General features: G+C 39.2%; 1 protein-coding gene across 4 annotated transcripts in view; it reads right to left on the bottom strand.

Moving 5' to 3' along the window:
* The window catches only part of LOC135462102 (protein Aster-B-like), a 31,195-nt gene that overhangs the window by 1,774 nt on the left and 11,481 nt on the right, over positions 1 to 17,940 (bottom strand). For 3 of the 4 annotated variants that reach the window (XM_064739459.1, XM_064739460.1, XM_064739461.1), the window contains 14 exons: positions 15,537 to 15,665; positions 13,193 to 13,796; positions 10,813 to 10,897; positions 10,432 to 10,535; positions 9,925 to 10,101; positions 8,721 to 8,867; positions 7,846 to 8,032; positions 7,225 to 7,368; positions 6,817 to 6,941; positions 5,988 to 6,180; positions 3,989 to 4,042; positions 3,624 to 3,797; positions 2,946 to 3,015; positions 140 to 253 (listed from right to left, as the gene is read on the bottom strand). In XM_064739459.1, the coding sequence (XP_064595529.1) occupies positions 140 to 253; positions 2,946 to 3,015; positions 3,624 to 3,797; positions 3,989 to 4,042; positions 5,988 to 6,180; positions 6,817 to 6,941; positions 7,225 to 7,368; positions 7,846 to 8,032; positions 8,721 to 8,867; positions 9,925 to 10,101; positions 10,432 to 10,535; positions 10,813 to 10,897; positions 13,193 to 13,796; positions 15,537 to 15,665 (2,307 nt within the window). Of the gene's footprint in view, positions 1 to 139; positions 254 to 2,945; positions 3,016 to 3,623; positions 3,798 to 3,988; positions 4,043 to 5,987; positions 6,181 to 6,816; positions 6,942 to 7,224; positions 7,369 to 7,845; positions 8,033 to 8,720; positions 8,868 to 9,924; positions 10,102 to 10,431; positions 10,536 to 10,812; positions 10,898 to 13,192; positions 13,797 to 14,886; positions 15,320 to 15,536; positions 15,666 to 17,940 lie in introns of those variants that run through there. The other variant, XM_064739462.1, reaches the window with a different exon arrangement.

Below are 17,940 nucleotides of genomic sequence, written 5' to 3'. Positions count from 1 at the left end.
TAGGTTAGCTTTACCCAGTGATGTATATCATATTGCCTTGTTGATTATAACACATAAACAAAATAGACCACTAGTTTGGGCAAATCTCAGAACTTACACCCTATTAATAGGACTAACTACACAATGATCTATACAATACCTGATGTGATTGGGTGAAAAATGTTGACTTGTGGGGTAGCCACTCCCGGCAAAACCCTCCAGGGCCCACAGTTTGTAAAACAGCATAGCATTGAACATCACCAACAGAATTAGCCTATAAATGACAAGAGGAAAATATAAACCAAAGGAGCTGAATTCTCAGGTATAGTTCTGGGGGCTGTTTCTCAAAGGGGTCATAACGTTATGCCGACCTAATCACCATGACGTTGCATACCCACGGCCAGGCATACCCATTAAAAACAGGAGCATATGGTGTGAGACTGGCAATGTAGAAATGATACACAATCAGCCATCAAATGTTCCAGCAAACATTGTTAGTCCAGTGACAAATCTGAAACCAATCTGCCATATCTGAATGGAAGTGAGAAACAAGGTATTCAGAGAACACTGGTAGTTCACCTTATTGGGCAGTTCACAAAACTTCATACTGTTCAAGTGAGGTGATACGTTCAAATATTAGCTGTCTTCTACAGCAAGATAAAACGGAATGACACTGTCATACACACATATTATTCTCCAAAAAGACATTGCTAAGATCTTGCCATTAAATCAACAACCAAGGCCAAAATTATTATACTATCCCAAATATGATCACGCAGTTTGCAAAAACACTGGAGAGCAGTGACTTTGTATGTTATAGAGTTGTAAATTGTTGCAGTGGTAAAAGACGCCACTGTGAGCAATGTTCTTTGATATGCAAATCGTGAACTGCATTTGGCAATGTGTGTACTGGGGTGGCAATTGCAACCTTGTGACTGGCTGAGCAAATGTTGATCAATGGTTTATGGTTTGTTTGCAGATGGCAACTCAAATACTCAGCTGAAAACAGTCACTGTCATTATGGATGGTTTAACATTAAGTTGCTGTCTAAGAAGGCACATGCATCAACCAGTGTCATAGGCTACTGGTACTAATATATAGGTGCAAAGCTTTCTACAGGCAATGTGCATACCAGAGACAATGAAGTCCAAAAGTAGGTAAACACTGACACTTCCTAAATCTAGCAAAGTAGCTAGAGGGACAATTGGCTTCTCTAGATAAGTTCTCTAGATAAGCAAAAGAAACTGTATCCCTAAAGGAGAATAGTGAAAATTCACAGAACAGAAAAATAACAAATCTGGCAAACTCAGAAAGGGGACCTGCTTACCAATACCCTTCCTGTTCTCTTACATGTAGGTGCACTTGTGCAAAAAAGTTTAGACCTACATGAAGGTTTTCTTGATTACAAGAAATAGGTTCATTAAGCTCGAAAAAAAAAATAAAAAAATAACCACAGAAGCTCTATGTGCAAGAAATTGTAGCCCTACTTGATGTGTTTACTACAGAAAACAAAGTGGAGTTTATATAACTGGTAAATTTTTGAAGTCTATCAATCAAAATGCCCCATAAAAAAAAACATTCACAAAGCCAATAAAATTAAAACCAATAAAAAAGTTCAACCTTCCATCAACATGGGAGCCAAAAAATATTAAAAAAAAAAAAGACATATCTTTCTATTACTGCAAGGTGGAGATATAAAAAAAGCTTAACCTTCAATCCATGTATAAGTGCCCAATATACAGGAGCTAAAAAAAGCTTAACCTTCTATCTATGTACATTTACATACCATACCTTAGACTAGGGATCTAAAAAAGAAGCTCATCTTTCAAGCTATGTATGAGAGCCCATTATACTTGAGTTAAAAGAAAAGCTTAACCTTCATTCCATGTATGAGAGCCCATTATACTGGAGCTAAAAAGAAAAGCTTAGCCTGACAGCACCACTTCCTCCCCTCTCACAACCTCATTTGAACAGGTGAACTAATAATGGCAGCTCGATAATGACAGCTCTTTGCAGTTCCACACCGCCTGGAAAATGTTTCAGGTAGACAATTATTTTCTGACAAGCATACAGAATTCCATCTCTCTTACATTTTTAATCCACCACCATGCCATAAATACATTCTTTCTTGTCCCACACAATGTCGAACATTGCCTGCCTAAAACAAATCAGAGGTAGCTGCATACTTCTTTGTTCTATTCTGTACTTCATGACTGTTGCCGAATAGTTGTAATGGTAAACAAGTAGTTTTGCAGCCTTACAGCATAGGATGTGTCTTTACGCAACTTTGAACCAGCTTTTGTATGCAGGAAATGTTTAGCTATCACGGCCACCATTTTATCCACCAAAACACCACGTGTACCATCCCACTATATTCCCGCTCCTCTCACTGGTATGATCTAAGTACCACACTCACATGTGTACCATCCCACTATATTCCCGCTCCTCCCACTGGTACGATCTAAGTACCACACTCACATGTGTACCATCCCGCTTTATTCCCGCTCCTCCCACTGGTACAATCTAAGTACCACACTCACATGTGTACCATCCCACTATATTCCCGCTCCTCCCACTGGTACGATCTAGGTACCACACTCACATGTGCACCATCCCACTATATTCCCGCTCCTCCCACTGGTACGATCTAAGTACCACACTCACATGTGTACCATCCCATTATGTTCTCACTCCTACCACTGGTACGATCTAAGTACTACACCCACATGGGTATCATCCCACCATGTTTCCAATCCTTCCAGTGGTACAATGTACTACTCTCCCAACTCACCCATTGATAAGTACCATACTCAAATGCCTACCATCCCACTACATGTCCAATGCTTTCCCTGGTACAATGTACAAATGCCTACCATCCCACTATGTTTCCAATTCACCTCTAGAGGCCATCATCATACATCTATACACCTTTGATGATCTCTTTCATGTCCATTGATGATACTCACACAAAAACAATGATCCTAACCAGAGTGTCAGCATTCAATTTAAGCAGTCGATCTTCCTTTATGCTGAATGCTGGAAAACAAGAAAGATGTCTGTTGTATTCAACATTGTTTAACATTTTGCCGTACTTCTGACCCTAGTGCTTAAACTAGGACTAAAACTTACATTCAGTACTGAGATTCGACTAAGCTACTTGCCGAGTTTATTCACGTTTTTTTTGTAGGAGCAGTGTTCTAGCGAGTATTGCACTTACTAAACTGCCTTTAAATGTAAGATTCTAGGCAGAGAAAAGGGACACAATTCAGGTAATGCGAAACCCTGATTCTTCACATTGATGGGAAGGACATGTGATCAACCACCCTAGTTGATAACGTGAGGCCAGATTTCATCGTATTTATTTATTTACTTCATTGGCATTCTATGCCGTAATTAAGAAGACACCTATACAACCAGTGAACCACAGCCAGCATTATGGTGGGAGGAAACCAGGCAGAGCCCGAGGAAAACTCACAGCTGTCTGCAGGTTGCAGACAGACCTTCCCACGTATGACCCTAGAGGAAGTCAGCATGAATTATACACTGAAGGAAACCAAGCAAACCAATCCCGAAACCTACTTTACCTGGGACCTGACAAAACCTTCCAACACTTGCAGCATGTTGAGCATATAGATGTGGAATACCTCTGATAGGAGAGGGAGGTGTGGAGAGCGACTCTGTCTGCCGTGAGGGGTCATGACCGTCTCCTATGTTGGACATCAATCGTCGTCGCCGTCGCTTCTTCTTGGACGGTTGTTTGACCACAGCCAGCGTGTCTCGATCATGCTGCACCCCAGCTTCCTTGTGTAGTGCAATAGCTGCGACATACCAACAGACATGCCAAGGTTACACAAAACTAATATATTAGAATACACAAAGAGTCACAACTGATACACACTTTACACACATTAGCTAAATGCATATCAACATAATACCTGGACTGGACCTAACTGTTCTAAAACATGCAACTACATGTTACACTGGGTATTAGAAAGAGTATAAAACTTACAAAGATTTTTGTAGTAGGTTGTGATTCCATGATGGGCGTTTTTCTCTATCAGGTCTGAAAAATAGCATAATTCAGAATTCAACACAGCACAGTTAAGGAAAACATTCTGTTGAAACAGAAAAAAGTCCTACATGAGCTTAATTTGGAAAAGGCGTAATCACATTAACATCACATTTCCATAAACACCTTGTCAGTTCTTTATACTGTAGGCAAAGGGTTTATCAGGGGAATTATGACGTCAACAACAACAACACAACAAACTTCACAATTTGTCATCCAGAACTATATAAGTAATTTATAAGTACATCTAAGTTTGTCCTGCCATCATGATCTGCCACTTCAAGTGGAAGTCAAATCTTTCTGGCAGCATCAGTGCATACCTTCTCTCAGATCAGACATCCTGAGGTCATAGTGAACCATTCTCATTTAGGCTGTACAGTGTTTACTGTAACTGTAAACTGATACTGAAACTCATACTGACACAATTTGTACAGCGTTTACTGATATTGATACTGATACACTTTGTACAGCGTTCACTGATATCGATACATTTTGTACAGCGTTTACTGATACTGATACATTTTGTACAGAGTTTACTGATACTGATACATTTTGTACAGCGTTTACCGATACTGATACATTTTGTACAGCATTTACTGATACTGATACATTTTGTACAGCGTTTACTGATATTAATACATTTTGTACAGCGTGTACTGATACTAATACATTTTGTACAGCGTTTACTGATATTGATACTGATACATTTTGTACATGCTTTTACTGATACTAATACATTTTGTACAGCGTTTACCATATTGATACTGATACTGAAACTGATACAGATAATGATACTGATACATTTTGTACAGCATTTACTGATACTGAAACTGAAACTGATACAGATAATGATACCGATGCATTTTGTACAGTGTTTACTGATATTGATACTGATGCATTTTGTACAGTGTTTACTGATATTGATAATGATACATTTTGTACAGCATTTACTTATGCTGATACTGATACATTTTGTACAGTGTTTACTGATATTGATACTGATACTGATACATTTTGTACAGTGGGACTAAACATGACCTTTACTTTTATGTTTTATTTTATGTCCTTTTCCCAGACAGTATTTTGTCTGTGAATGACATACTTGTCTGAAATCTGATGAAGGCTGCATCAACAACTGATGAGTTACATGAACTAGCCTTTCCCTGATCCACAAAACAGTACTTGTATGACTTACTTTTCTGAAATCTGATGGAGGCTGCATCAACAACTGATGAGTTACATGAACTAGCCTTTCCCTGATCCACAAAACAGTACTTGTATGACTTACTTTTCTGAAATCTGATGGAGGCTGCATCAACAACTGATGAGCTACATGAACTAGCCTTTCCCTGATCTACAAAACAGTACTTGTATGACTTACTTTTCTGAAATCTGATGGAGGCTGCATCAACAACTGATGAACTACATGAACTAGCCTTTCCCTGATCCACAAAACAGTACTTGTATGACTTACTTTTCTGAAATCTGATGGAGGCTGCATCAACAACTGATGAACTACATGAACTAGCCTTTCCCTGATCCACAAAACAGTACTTGTATGACTTACTTTTCTGAAATCTGATGGAGGCTGCATCAACAACTGATGAGCTACATGAACTAGCCTTTCCCTGATCCACAAAACAGTACTTGTATGACTTACTTTTCTGAAATCTGATGGAGGCTGCATCAACAACTGATGAGCTACATGAACTAGCCTTTCCCTGATCTACAAAACAGTACTTGTATGACTTACTTTTCTGAAATCTGATGGAGGCTGCATCAACAACTGATGAGTTACATGAACTAGCCTTTCCCTGATCTACAAAACAGTACTTGTATGACTTACTTTTCTGAAATCTGATGGAGGCTGCATCAACAACTGATGAGTTACATGAACTAGCCTTTCCCTGATCCACAAAACAGTACTTGTATGACTTACTTTTCACCAGACCCCAGACGGACTTCCTGTACTTGACCACACTGGTGACCTTGATACGACATCGGCTGTTGGAGACTCGAGTGATACAGTAACGGTTGACCGTGTAAAAAGAGTCAGCATAGGGGATGCTGCCATTGGCGATGTGACAGTCAATGATATAGATTACCCCGGCTTTACTTTGCTTCAGACAGATCTGTGGACATCAGATACCATAAGGTTAAGACAACGGATACAGCCACCACATGGAGTAGGGATCAATTCATATTAGTTAGGTGTGGCTTAGTGTGCTACAGTGCTCTTCCCGCAACCAATCAGCACATGACCAATGGTGTCACATGTCCAACTGCAACTTTACGTCAGGAGGTATGTGACATCAACCTCACCATCATCATATAATTACGTGAAAAAATTCTTGAAAAGAGGATAAAAACACCAATCAATAACAAATATTTAAATAAACTACCCACTCTAGTAACCATTACATCCCTCCTTAGAGCTATCATGTTGTGGAGTGCACTGTAACCCAGCAACATAAACCACTGAACAATCAAACCATCACTAACAACTTTAATGTAGGTATTGTTTCTAATATTCTAATATTTACTTATTTTCTTTTTTACTTTGCTTAATCTGATTTGGATATAACACTGTGCTTGAGAATCTTTCACCTACATTACACGCATCAGGTTTATGCGTGGAGAAAACAAGACAGCCTGGAGCAAACCACTGCCTTAAAGCTGCCAGCATGGGCCACCAAACAAATTAACCAACAGAAATGAAACAAGATCACATGTACTGACTATATACGAAATGTAGTGTGATGAATTACCTGTTTTTCTGTAGAAGGCGAATGTTTGGGGCCAAATGCTGCTCCCAGAGTTAACGTGTATCGGATATGTCTTATCCTGTTCCCTTCATCATCTAGATCTTCTTGCCAAGGAGGTAGTAAAAGGTCTGAGGAAAAGAAGAAACATTAAAGTTCATAGAAAGCAGGTCAAACCTAAACAGTTTTTACTTCTTCCTTAATATTCAGCATGCATTTATCATGATAAATTGTGTCCCAAGCCCTTCCTTCACGTGTAATTAACAATTTTGGTAATAGAAACCAGCTATACAAGCAAGTCGTGATCTAGAGCTACATATAGGTAACACTAAAATGTTTACTTCTAGTACGTCCAAAACATGAAAAATACATACTGGAAGAACTCTGTTTCTAGAACAAACAGTTTTCACTTACCAAATGTCTTGTTTCCACCCACAAAATCCCTGAAGAATTTGCTGTCGGTAAAAAGGAGTTCAAAGGCTTTGTCCACTGACATGTTGAACACTTCATTCATGTACATCTTTTCAAAGTGGTCGTGTCCCGTACAGATTACCTCCCCTGCACAGCACAAACAATCGCTGAGTTACTGCCAGATATAACTGCTGACATAATGAGTCAAACAAATGCAAACCTCAGAATTATCTCCAAAAATGCTGTTCCTTACTACACCTAAGTTTCTGACCAATGGTTTGCTAGCTACTGATCAAGTTGAATGTGATCGTGTGTCTGAATGCAGCTATAACTGGTTTAAGGGATCAATGGTTTCTTACCAATGCTTTCCTAGCACTTGATCAATGTTGCCTTACACTAGAATCCAGCTATCTCTCGTTTGGTGGTGACTTCAACCAATAGACTTGGAGTAACTACTAGAAGTAAAGACTGTGGTTCCATACAATTCTTCCTAGTTTCCTGGACCCCAAAAACTGATTGCTGTTACAACTTTCTGACAATCACAAATTAACTATATAACTACATGTCATACAAGAAGAGGGAAAAACCACAACAACTACAAATACTCTTTTGTTTGACACTTACCGATGCCATCACTGTCATCAGTGGTATCCCCAAAATCTGTGGGATCCTCATCACCTAATGTCACTCCTCCTGCTTCCCGCCCCATGGGTGGCTCTTCAAACGAGTCCGGGGACATTACGTTTGCAGCACTGCAGTCCCCATCATAATCACCATTAGCCACACTCACTTCAGTAGTCGAATCAGCTTCCTGTACCATACAAAATTCATTACAAAATGTTACCTGATATAATAATTTTATTACATGCACATGTACAGATTGATACACTTATTAAATGACTACATGTTACTAGACCTGATGGTGATACCTTGATGGTCAACAACTGTCCCCTACTGTGACGCTACAGTTTGGTAAGCTGTACATACCTTGATGGTGCCAGTCATCAACTGTCCCTTACCGTCATGCTACAGTTTGGTAAGCTGCGAATACCTTGATGGTGCCAGTCATCAACTGTCCCCTACTGTGACACTACAGTTTGGTAAGATGTACATACCTTGATGGTGCCAGTCATCAACTGTCCCTTACCGTCATGCTACAGTTTGGTAAGATGTACATACCTTGATGGTGCCAGTCATCAACTGTCCCTTACCGTGATGTTACAGTTTGGTAAGCTGTACATACCTTGATGGTGCCAGTCATCAACTGTCCCTTACCGTCATGCTACAGTTTGGTAAGATGTACATACCTTGATGGTGCCAGTCATCAACTGTCCCTTACTGTGACACTACAGTTTGGTAAGATGTACATACCTTGATGGTGCCAGTCATCAACTGTCCCTTACCGTCATGCTACAGTTTGGTAAGATGTACATACCTTGATGGTGCCAGTCATCAACTGTCCCTTACCGTCATGCTACAGTTTGGTAAGATGTACATACCTTGATGATGCCTGCCTCATCCTTCTGCTTGTCCTTCATCTCATCAGCACTAGGTCTGGCCACATAGTCCTCATCACTTGACGTTAGGCCCAGCTCTTCCCCGTAACAGTAGTGTACCCAGTGCCACAGCTCTTTGGGGGACATCGGCTGATGGAGTATAGACATAACAGAAATCACACAAAAATGACTTTGTCTGGTTGCAAGCTTTCCAATCTAGTAATATCAATACGCTAGTCATGGATGACAAAAGTATGTATATATAATGCCAATGTCACAGGTCAGCCATGGTGAGACAAACACCTGTCACCATAATGTAAACAGCATGGAAATAAAAGGGAAACAGCACAATTTACTTAACACATAAAAAAACTATTTCATTCTTTTAATTCAAGAAGTCTTTAAAATCAAAATATTGTTTTGGTAAAAGGTGGATTATTCAAACAATACTGACAGTATTCAAACTTCAGTGCAAATATTATTCATCTGTAACAGCCCTTCATTATCTCCATTTTCAACCTTATCCGTGTAAGTAAGCTACATGCTCCCTAACTACATGTACATTGTACTCTCAATCTAGTTCGTCACACATCACTAACAATAATGTTTGAATAATCTTAAAAATCAACACTGGATCAATTTTTGTACACCTGTGCATATAAATTTTGGTCTCAAATTTGGGTAATTTCACACTGGACTCAGCCAAGGCAGATAGAATTCTAACAGAATGTAGTATGCACAGAAACTTAAAATGGTTTAGACAGAACAAAATTTAACTAAAATATGCCTAAAAATACTACTTCTCCTTGTTTACAGGCCCTTCCCCCACCAGCACAAGTGAAAGCATTTAAAAATACATGTATATGTATTCTATGAGCCTTCAGTTGCTGACCTAGATTCGAAAGTATCTGCAGTATTATAGAGGGGGCTTCTTCTTTGGAGTATTCTTTAAATACATGTCCATAAAAATATGTAAAAATTTTGTCATATGTCAGCAGCAAAAAATGATGGCATCAAATTGTAGCTGCAGAGCCTAATACAGCCCATACATTTTTCCAGTGCTCGTTGTTCTCATCTAAAATCATCTAAAAACTTTTTCAATTTCCAATCATGTAACACATCCACTTTATTTATTAGTATCACAGTAACGAAAGTGTTAAGTAAAAAAACAATCATGTTTTACACTTTTCTATATCGCCATGGTTACCTGATCTAGTAGTGCATTCTGCCAAATCCGGAACAACATGAGAAACGTCTTATCCCGTGCAGCGAAGGATGTGAAAAAATATTTCTCCTTCTCTGTGGTAATTTGAATAGCATTGGGAATGACTCTGGCTGTCTTCTCTTTGGTGATTGCTGTTATATCTTTACATGGTATGGTCAACTGTAATAATGACACAAATCATGTCCTCAATGGTTTTATATGATATAGTCAACTGTAATTATGACACACATAATTTTCACAATGGCTTTACATGGTACTGTCAACTGTGACAAAGACACAAATCATGTCCTCAATGTCTACACAATGAACAGTCAACTGTAAAAAAATACATGAATCATATCCACTGGGTCTTCAGATACATGTAAATTGTAGTAACATCAATACACATACAAGGTAAGTACCAGAGATAAACATAATTGTAAAGTACACAACAACGAGGTGAATACACCAAACGGAACACAGAGGGTATATATGACCAAAATGACTCACCACTGTCTCCCAGCGAAATATGTTGGCATAAAAGCATACCCAGTTCTGTGTGATAAACATCCGGCCATGAACCAGTATGTCTTTTTGTAAAGCACAGGAATAATCTGACAGATAAAAAAAAAACAACTTAACAAATAATAATCATGTAGAGAATTTCCTTATTAATAAAATGAAGTTTCCCTTGAAGTTAAAAAAAATATTAAATAACTGATGTGCATACATGTTTCAAAAGAGCTCCCCCAATATCTCCAACTCAAAAATTTAATAAATTATTTGATACAAATAAAAAAAACTTTTGTGACCATGTTCTCCAAGATCAGGATTTTTTTTAACAAAAACTTCTACGAGAAGAGCTACCTTTAAAGAAGAAATACCACATACCCACTATTAACCTTTCTTCATTGGGGATATCTTTAAATGTTTTCTTAAAGTCATCTGTTTTTGACTTGTATGTAGGACTTAAAACCTGAAGATAAAAAAAAAACAGTAAAATTTACAGTCAATATTCTGTCACATAAAAGTTCAGCCCACCGAGCAATGTAGTGTTTGTTAATCTTAAGTTTCAAACCAAAAATGTGTCAGGTTAAATATGGTGAAGACCGGTGCTTAAGTTCTGGAGGTTATTAGACAGCACACAATGTGTCAGGTTAAATATGGTGAAGACCGGTGCTTGAGTTCTGGAGGTTATTAGACAGCACACAATGTGTCAGGTTAAATATGGTGAAGACTGGTGCTTAAGTTCTGGAGGTTATTAGACAGCACACAATGTGTCAGGTTAAATATGGTGAAGACCGGTGCTTGAGTTCTGGAGGTTATTAGACAGCACACAATGTGTCAGGTTAAATATGGTGAAGACCAGTGCTTAAGTTCTGGAGGTTATCAGACAGCACACAATGTGTCAGGTTAAATATGGTGAAGACTGGTGCTTAAGTTCTGGAGGTTATCAGACAGCACACAATGTGTCAGGTTAAATATGGTGAAGACCGGTGCTTAAGTTCTGGAGGTTATCAGACAGCACACACAGCCTGTTTCCCAAAGTGAGCACACATGTACATAATGTGTCGTGTGAGCATGTGAGAGTGTTGGCTATTCATCTATATCTACACTGCTGCTCGGTTAAATTAAGTGTATCACATTTCATAAAATTTTCATGAAGAGATCTACACCAAAATCAATAATCCTGTGCTGCTTGACAGTGTGTGAGAAAAACTGTCAGTCTGTACAACAACTGACGTGAATGCGTTCAGCACAGTATATGTACATGTTGGGTGCTTCACTGATGACAGACACTCAAACGCACCAATGAGTTTCTCAATTTTAGCACTTCTAAGCAAAACACAGAATATTTTTCTTTAAAAACCATTAACAACACAGAGGAATTGCTCCATGAAGAAGAAAAATACCATCTCAATTATATAATTTCATTACATGCCGACTATGTACACATATACATGATAATGTTCTCACAACATACCCAGTATGTACACATATACATGACCATGTTCTCACAACATACCCAGTATGTACACATATACATGACCATGTTCTCACAACATACCAAGTATGTACACATATACATGACCATGTTCTCACAACATACCGAGTATGTACACATATACATGACCATGTTCTCACAACATACCGAGTATGTACACATATACATGACCATGTTCTCACAACATACCCAGTATGTACACATATACATGACCATGTTCTCACAACATACCCAGTATGTACACATATACATGACCATGTTCTCACAACATACCCAGTATGTACACATATACACGACAATGTTCTCACAACATACCAAGTATGTACACATATACATGACCATGTTCTCATAACATACCCAGTATGTACACATATACATGACCATGTTCTCACAACATACCAAGTATGTACACATATACACGACAATGTTCTCACAACATACCGAGTATGTACACATATACATGACCATGTTCTCACAACATACCAAGTATGTACACATATACACGACAATGTTCTCACAACATACCAAGTATGTACACATATACATGACCATGTTCTCATAACATACCCAGTATGTACACATATACATGACCATGTTCTCACAACATACAAAGTATGTACACATATACATGATAATGTTCTCACAACATACCAAGTATGTACACATATACATGACTATGTTCTCACAACAAACCGGGTATGTACACATACATGACGATGTTCTCACACCATGCCGAGTATGTACACATATACATGACCGTGTTCTCACAACATGCTGGGTATATACACATATATATATGACCATGATCTCACAACATGCCGAGTATGTACACATATATATGACTGTGTTCTCACAACATGCTGGGTATATACACATATACACAGTGTACATGACCATGTTCTCACAACATGCCCGCTATGTACACATATATATAACCATGTTCTCACAAAATACCAGGTATGTACACATATACATGACCGTGTTCTCACAACATGCCAGGTATGCACACATATACATGATGATGTTCTCACAACATGCCGGGTATGTAAACACACATGACAATCTTCTCACAAAATATGTACATGTATACAACCATTTTCTCACAATAAGTAAATATGGTAAATGTATATGACCATTTTCTCACAGCACAGCTAAATATATGACCACCTTCTCACAACAAAGGTACATATGCATAAGATGTGATATTTACACCAGTAAGCAGCTTCACCACACAAGACAGTGGTCACAATGTGGATATAGACTCACAGTAAACAGAGCTGAGGACTTCTTCTTCTTCTCCACCTTGGACGGCTTTGTCACAGTCACCACAATGTCATCAGATGACATTTTACTGGCTGTCTCGCGGTCACTTCCGCCACCATTTGAAGCTGTAGACTTTGTCTCTGATTTATTAAGAGACCCCTGACTTTCAGAGTTAAGTCTTTCAATCAAGTTATCAAAAGATTTATCAAATGACATGTCCCTGGGCCTGAATTTTGGTCCGTCAGAGTCTGGCGTGCCCACTAGTCTGTCAGGTGTCATGTCTTCTCGATTGTCAGAACTGAGCTGATCACCGCCATTGTTTTTTTCGCTGTCGCCGCTATCCCTTTGGTGACAGTGGTGATGGTGATGGCGGTGGCGGGGGCGTATGCGTGTTGGAGTGTTGTTGTCACTGTCATTGCCCACCATGGAGGACTCCTCACCACTGAGGCCATTCTGAAGGGCACTGATGTTCTGGTTGACAACGTCTAGAGCCTCATCCACAGTGTCATCATCAATCACCTCAAATTCGGCTGAGTTCCTCCGTCCGCCATGGTTTTCGTCCGATTCTTGGATGGTTGGCACTCTGCCAGAAAAGCTGGACCTGCGGCTGTAAAACACACAGTTCATGACTACTACAGAAATATCTGTGAACACATGACATGTACATTGTAACGTAGCAACACCTAGATATTATGCACATGATGAAAACCTCTACTATACAGCTGTAAGTTTCAAAACTTTCTGTGAACTCTGAGAGGAACTGATTAAACAAATAAAATGCTCACTGAATGAGTGTAACAGGCTTATCAGAAGAGGGAAACTATAACAGCGGAAGTATACATGTATATCTGCATACCTTCCCTGGTGTCAGAATCCATGGTAGATGTTAATCTACCAACCGTTAATGACACCTGTATAGTCACACACCTGTATACTGTTCCTGGTGTCAGTATGCAAGGTAGATGTAACAGTTCATGTCACCTGTATAGTCACACACCTGTATACTGTTCCTGGTGTCACTATTCATGGTAGATGTAACAGTTCATGTCACCTGTATAGTCACACACCTGTATACTGTCCCTGGTGTCAGTATGCAAGGTAGTTGTAACAGTTCATGTCACCTGTATAGTCACACACCTGTATACTGTCCCTGGTGTCACTTACCATGGTAGATGTTACAGTTCATGTCACCTGTACATTCTCACACCTGTATACTGTTCCTGGTGTCACTATTCATGGTAGATGTAACAGTTCATGTCACCTGTATAGTCACACACCTGTATACTGTTCCTGGTGTCAGCATCCATGGTAGATGTAACAGTTCATGTCACCTGTATAGTCACACACCTGTATACTGTTCCTGGTGTCAGCATCCATGGTAGATGTAACAGTTCATGTCACCTGTATAGTCGCACACCTGTATACTGCTCCTGGTGTCAGCATCCATGGTAGATGTAACAGTTCATGTCACCTGTACAGTCACATACCTGTATACTGTTCCTGGTGTCACTATTCATGGTAGATGTAACAGTTCATGTCACCTGTACAGTCACACACCTGTATACTGTTCCTGGTGCCAGCATCCATGGTAGATGTAACAGTTCATGTCACCTGTACAGTCACACACCTGTATACTGTCCCTGATGTCACTATCCATGGTAAATGTAACAGTTCATGTCACCTGTACATTCACACACCTGTACACTGTTCCCGCTGTCACTATCCATGGTACATGTTTACTATAAATGGGGTAAGATCAGCTTGCACTTGCGTTCTGGTTTTACCAGCTGCATATGTGTGCCCGGCTTTTACACGTCAATGATGAATAGTGTATATGCCATGAACAACCTCACAGGGCGTAACACATCAGTCCTGCCTGGCTTCCATTTGTAGCTTTACAGAGACACACACCATTACCGGATCACTGGTGAAACAATCATGAAACAAAATGCAAGACAAAGAAGGCCAACTTGATTTTAATAATCATGAGTTTGTTACAGGCCATGATTTGGTAAAGCAAAATGGTTACTCATCACGAGGTGCCATAAAATCCATTTTCCAGGCAAGTCAGATAATTTGTCAAGAGAAGCAAGTCATAGAGGAACCAGTTGGAGGCCAAATTGTTTCCTGGTTTGCTGTCACCATAGATTTGTGGATTTCACATCCCTGGGGTTAATCCCACTGGGTGTTCATTGATGACCAGATGGGCAAAGGAGAGTTAAATCCTCGAAATTGTTTGGAACAATTATCTTACATGGGTAATAGGTTTTTGAGGGAATTTGTCACATTAGTTAGGGGTGCACCATTTGCATGAATGCACCTGTTACACATACAGTAAACACAGTACCTGAGGGTCTCATCCTTGCTGTCACCCACAGATTCCTCAATGGTACTGTCCCGCCCTCCATTACTCACGGACAAAGTAGACAGGGATTCCTGACTAGAGTTGTACTGCACCGAGTCTAGGGAGCGCCGCCTGAAATCAGACAGGTAAAAACAAGCATATTATGTAAACAAGTCACTTCTGATCATGAAAGCTCGGAAGACTCCCAGCGTAATAACACAGTTGTCATTACTTTTAGTATTCAGCTTAATATTGTACTAATACATGCATTTGTGTCGTGGGAATGCCACCTAGAATCAGACAGGTAAACACAAGCTCAGGTTAATGCTACATGTACATTACACAGAAACCAGTTGATAATGATGATGAAAGCTCTGCAGGCTACCAGCATCATACCCCAGCTGTCAGTCCTCACTTCACTAGGATCCAGGAACATGTAATATGTGAACTACTTAATTAACTGAGCATTTGGCATCAAGTTTCACTGATATTAATAAAGCAAATTTATATTATACACCTGTACGGGAAGAGCTTCAACAAAAATGAAAAATTAGACATAAATGAAATACCTAAATGTAGCCTTAGGCAACTTGTCTATTACATGTACTGTAATCAATATGCTGTATATTACTGGAAGAACATTATACCATATATGCACATATACATGAGTAAATATCTGATGCTACATGCACTAATGAAAACTGCATTGTACAAGTGTGTGATATAATTGGGGTCTTGCAGGCATTAGAAATGGACTTCAATCAAAATAAATTACTGTAAGTATTACCATGTCAATTAAATATGTATATACTATTCCAATTATTTCCGAAGATATGTTATTTCTGAAGATATAGCAGTTTACACGTATTGTCTCAAACAACATTTACCTATATTATGCATTTTACTCAATATGCTGACTCTGTTTCATGAATGAAACCAAACTATAAACACAAAACATTTTAACATCTGCCCCACCATTTTTGGTATAAAAAAAAACAGAATACAATTATGAATTTCATTTTTATTTTTTCAATTTTTGATATTTGATGTCATTTTCAGCAACCCATTTGAATCAGAACTGTGATTAACTGTGTGATTAATACTACGGACATGTGCATGAAATACATACTGTGCATTTACAGTTTTACCCAGCGGTGCAGGGCAATGGTCAGGCAACATGGACAAGCAATATCCCGGGATTCTTGAACAGTAAGCGGTAGGAAACAGCTGTGTCTTGTGCATGACTGATATCTGGGGTAACACCAGGTGCATGTAGGTTTGTTATAACCGGGTCTCCGGAGCAGTTTCCTGACTACGCAGTACAGAGATCTCAAACAGTGTATGTGGCTGGAATCACAGAACATTGAACTAGGGTGTGTAAGCTTCAGAACAATCCTTGTCAAATGCCTGACTGAACAAGCCATAGAATCTCTTCTACATGTGCATACCCCTGACTGAACAAGCCCTAGAATCTCTTCTACATGTACATGTGCATACCCCTGACTGAACAAGCCCTAGAATCTCTTCTACATGTACATGTGCATACCCCTGACTGAACAAGCCACAAAATCTCTTCTTCATGTACATGCCCTCCTGACTGAACAAGCCATAGAATCTCTTCTACATGTGCATACCCCTGACTGAACAAGCCATAGAATCTCTTCTACATGTACATGTGCATACCGCTGACTGAACAAGCCATATAATCTCTTCTACATGTGCATACACCTGACTGAACAAGCCATGGAATCTCTTCTACATGTACATGTGCATACCCCTGACTGAACAAGCCATAGAATCTCTTCTACATGTGCATACCCCTGACTGAACAAACCATAGAATCTCTTCTACATGTACATGTGCATACACCTGACTGAACAAGCCATAGAATCTCTTCTACATGTACATGTGCATACCGCTGACTGAACAAGCCATATAATCTCTTCTACATGTGCATACACCTGACTGAACAAGCCATATAATCTCTTCTACATGTACATGTGCATACCCCTGACTGAACAAGCCATAGAATCTCTTCTACATGTGCATACCCCTGACTGAACAAACCATAGAATCTCTTCTACATGTACATGTGCATACACCTGACTGAACAAGCCATAGAATCTCTTCTACATGTGCATACCCCTGACTGAACAAGCCACAAAAATCTTTGCTATATGTAATCATATAGAATGTGTACTTCATGTGCAAGATGTACCATTCAATATACAAATTGAATATCTATGTATGTACATATACAGGGTATGAGATACATGAATATATAATGAATGTGTGTAAGTCTGTTAGACTTGCTATATTAGAGCTGTATTCAGAACTCTGCAGCCAGACTGCAAACTTCACAAATATCCCGCCAAAGTCAACATGTAAAGTAAATAAGAGACGACAG

This window comes from Liolophura sinensis, chromosome 1 (genome assembly GCF_032854445.1).
Source record: "Liolophura sinensis isolate JHLJ2023 chromosome 1, CUHK_Ljap_v2, whole genome shotgun sequence".
Lineage (NCBI taxonomy): Eukaryota > Metazoa > Mollusca > Polyplacophora > Chitonida > Chitonidae > Liolophura > Liolophura sinensis.
Note: the sequence above shows the minus strand (reverse complement) of the source record. Positions and strands in the feature narration are given on the sequence as shown.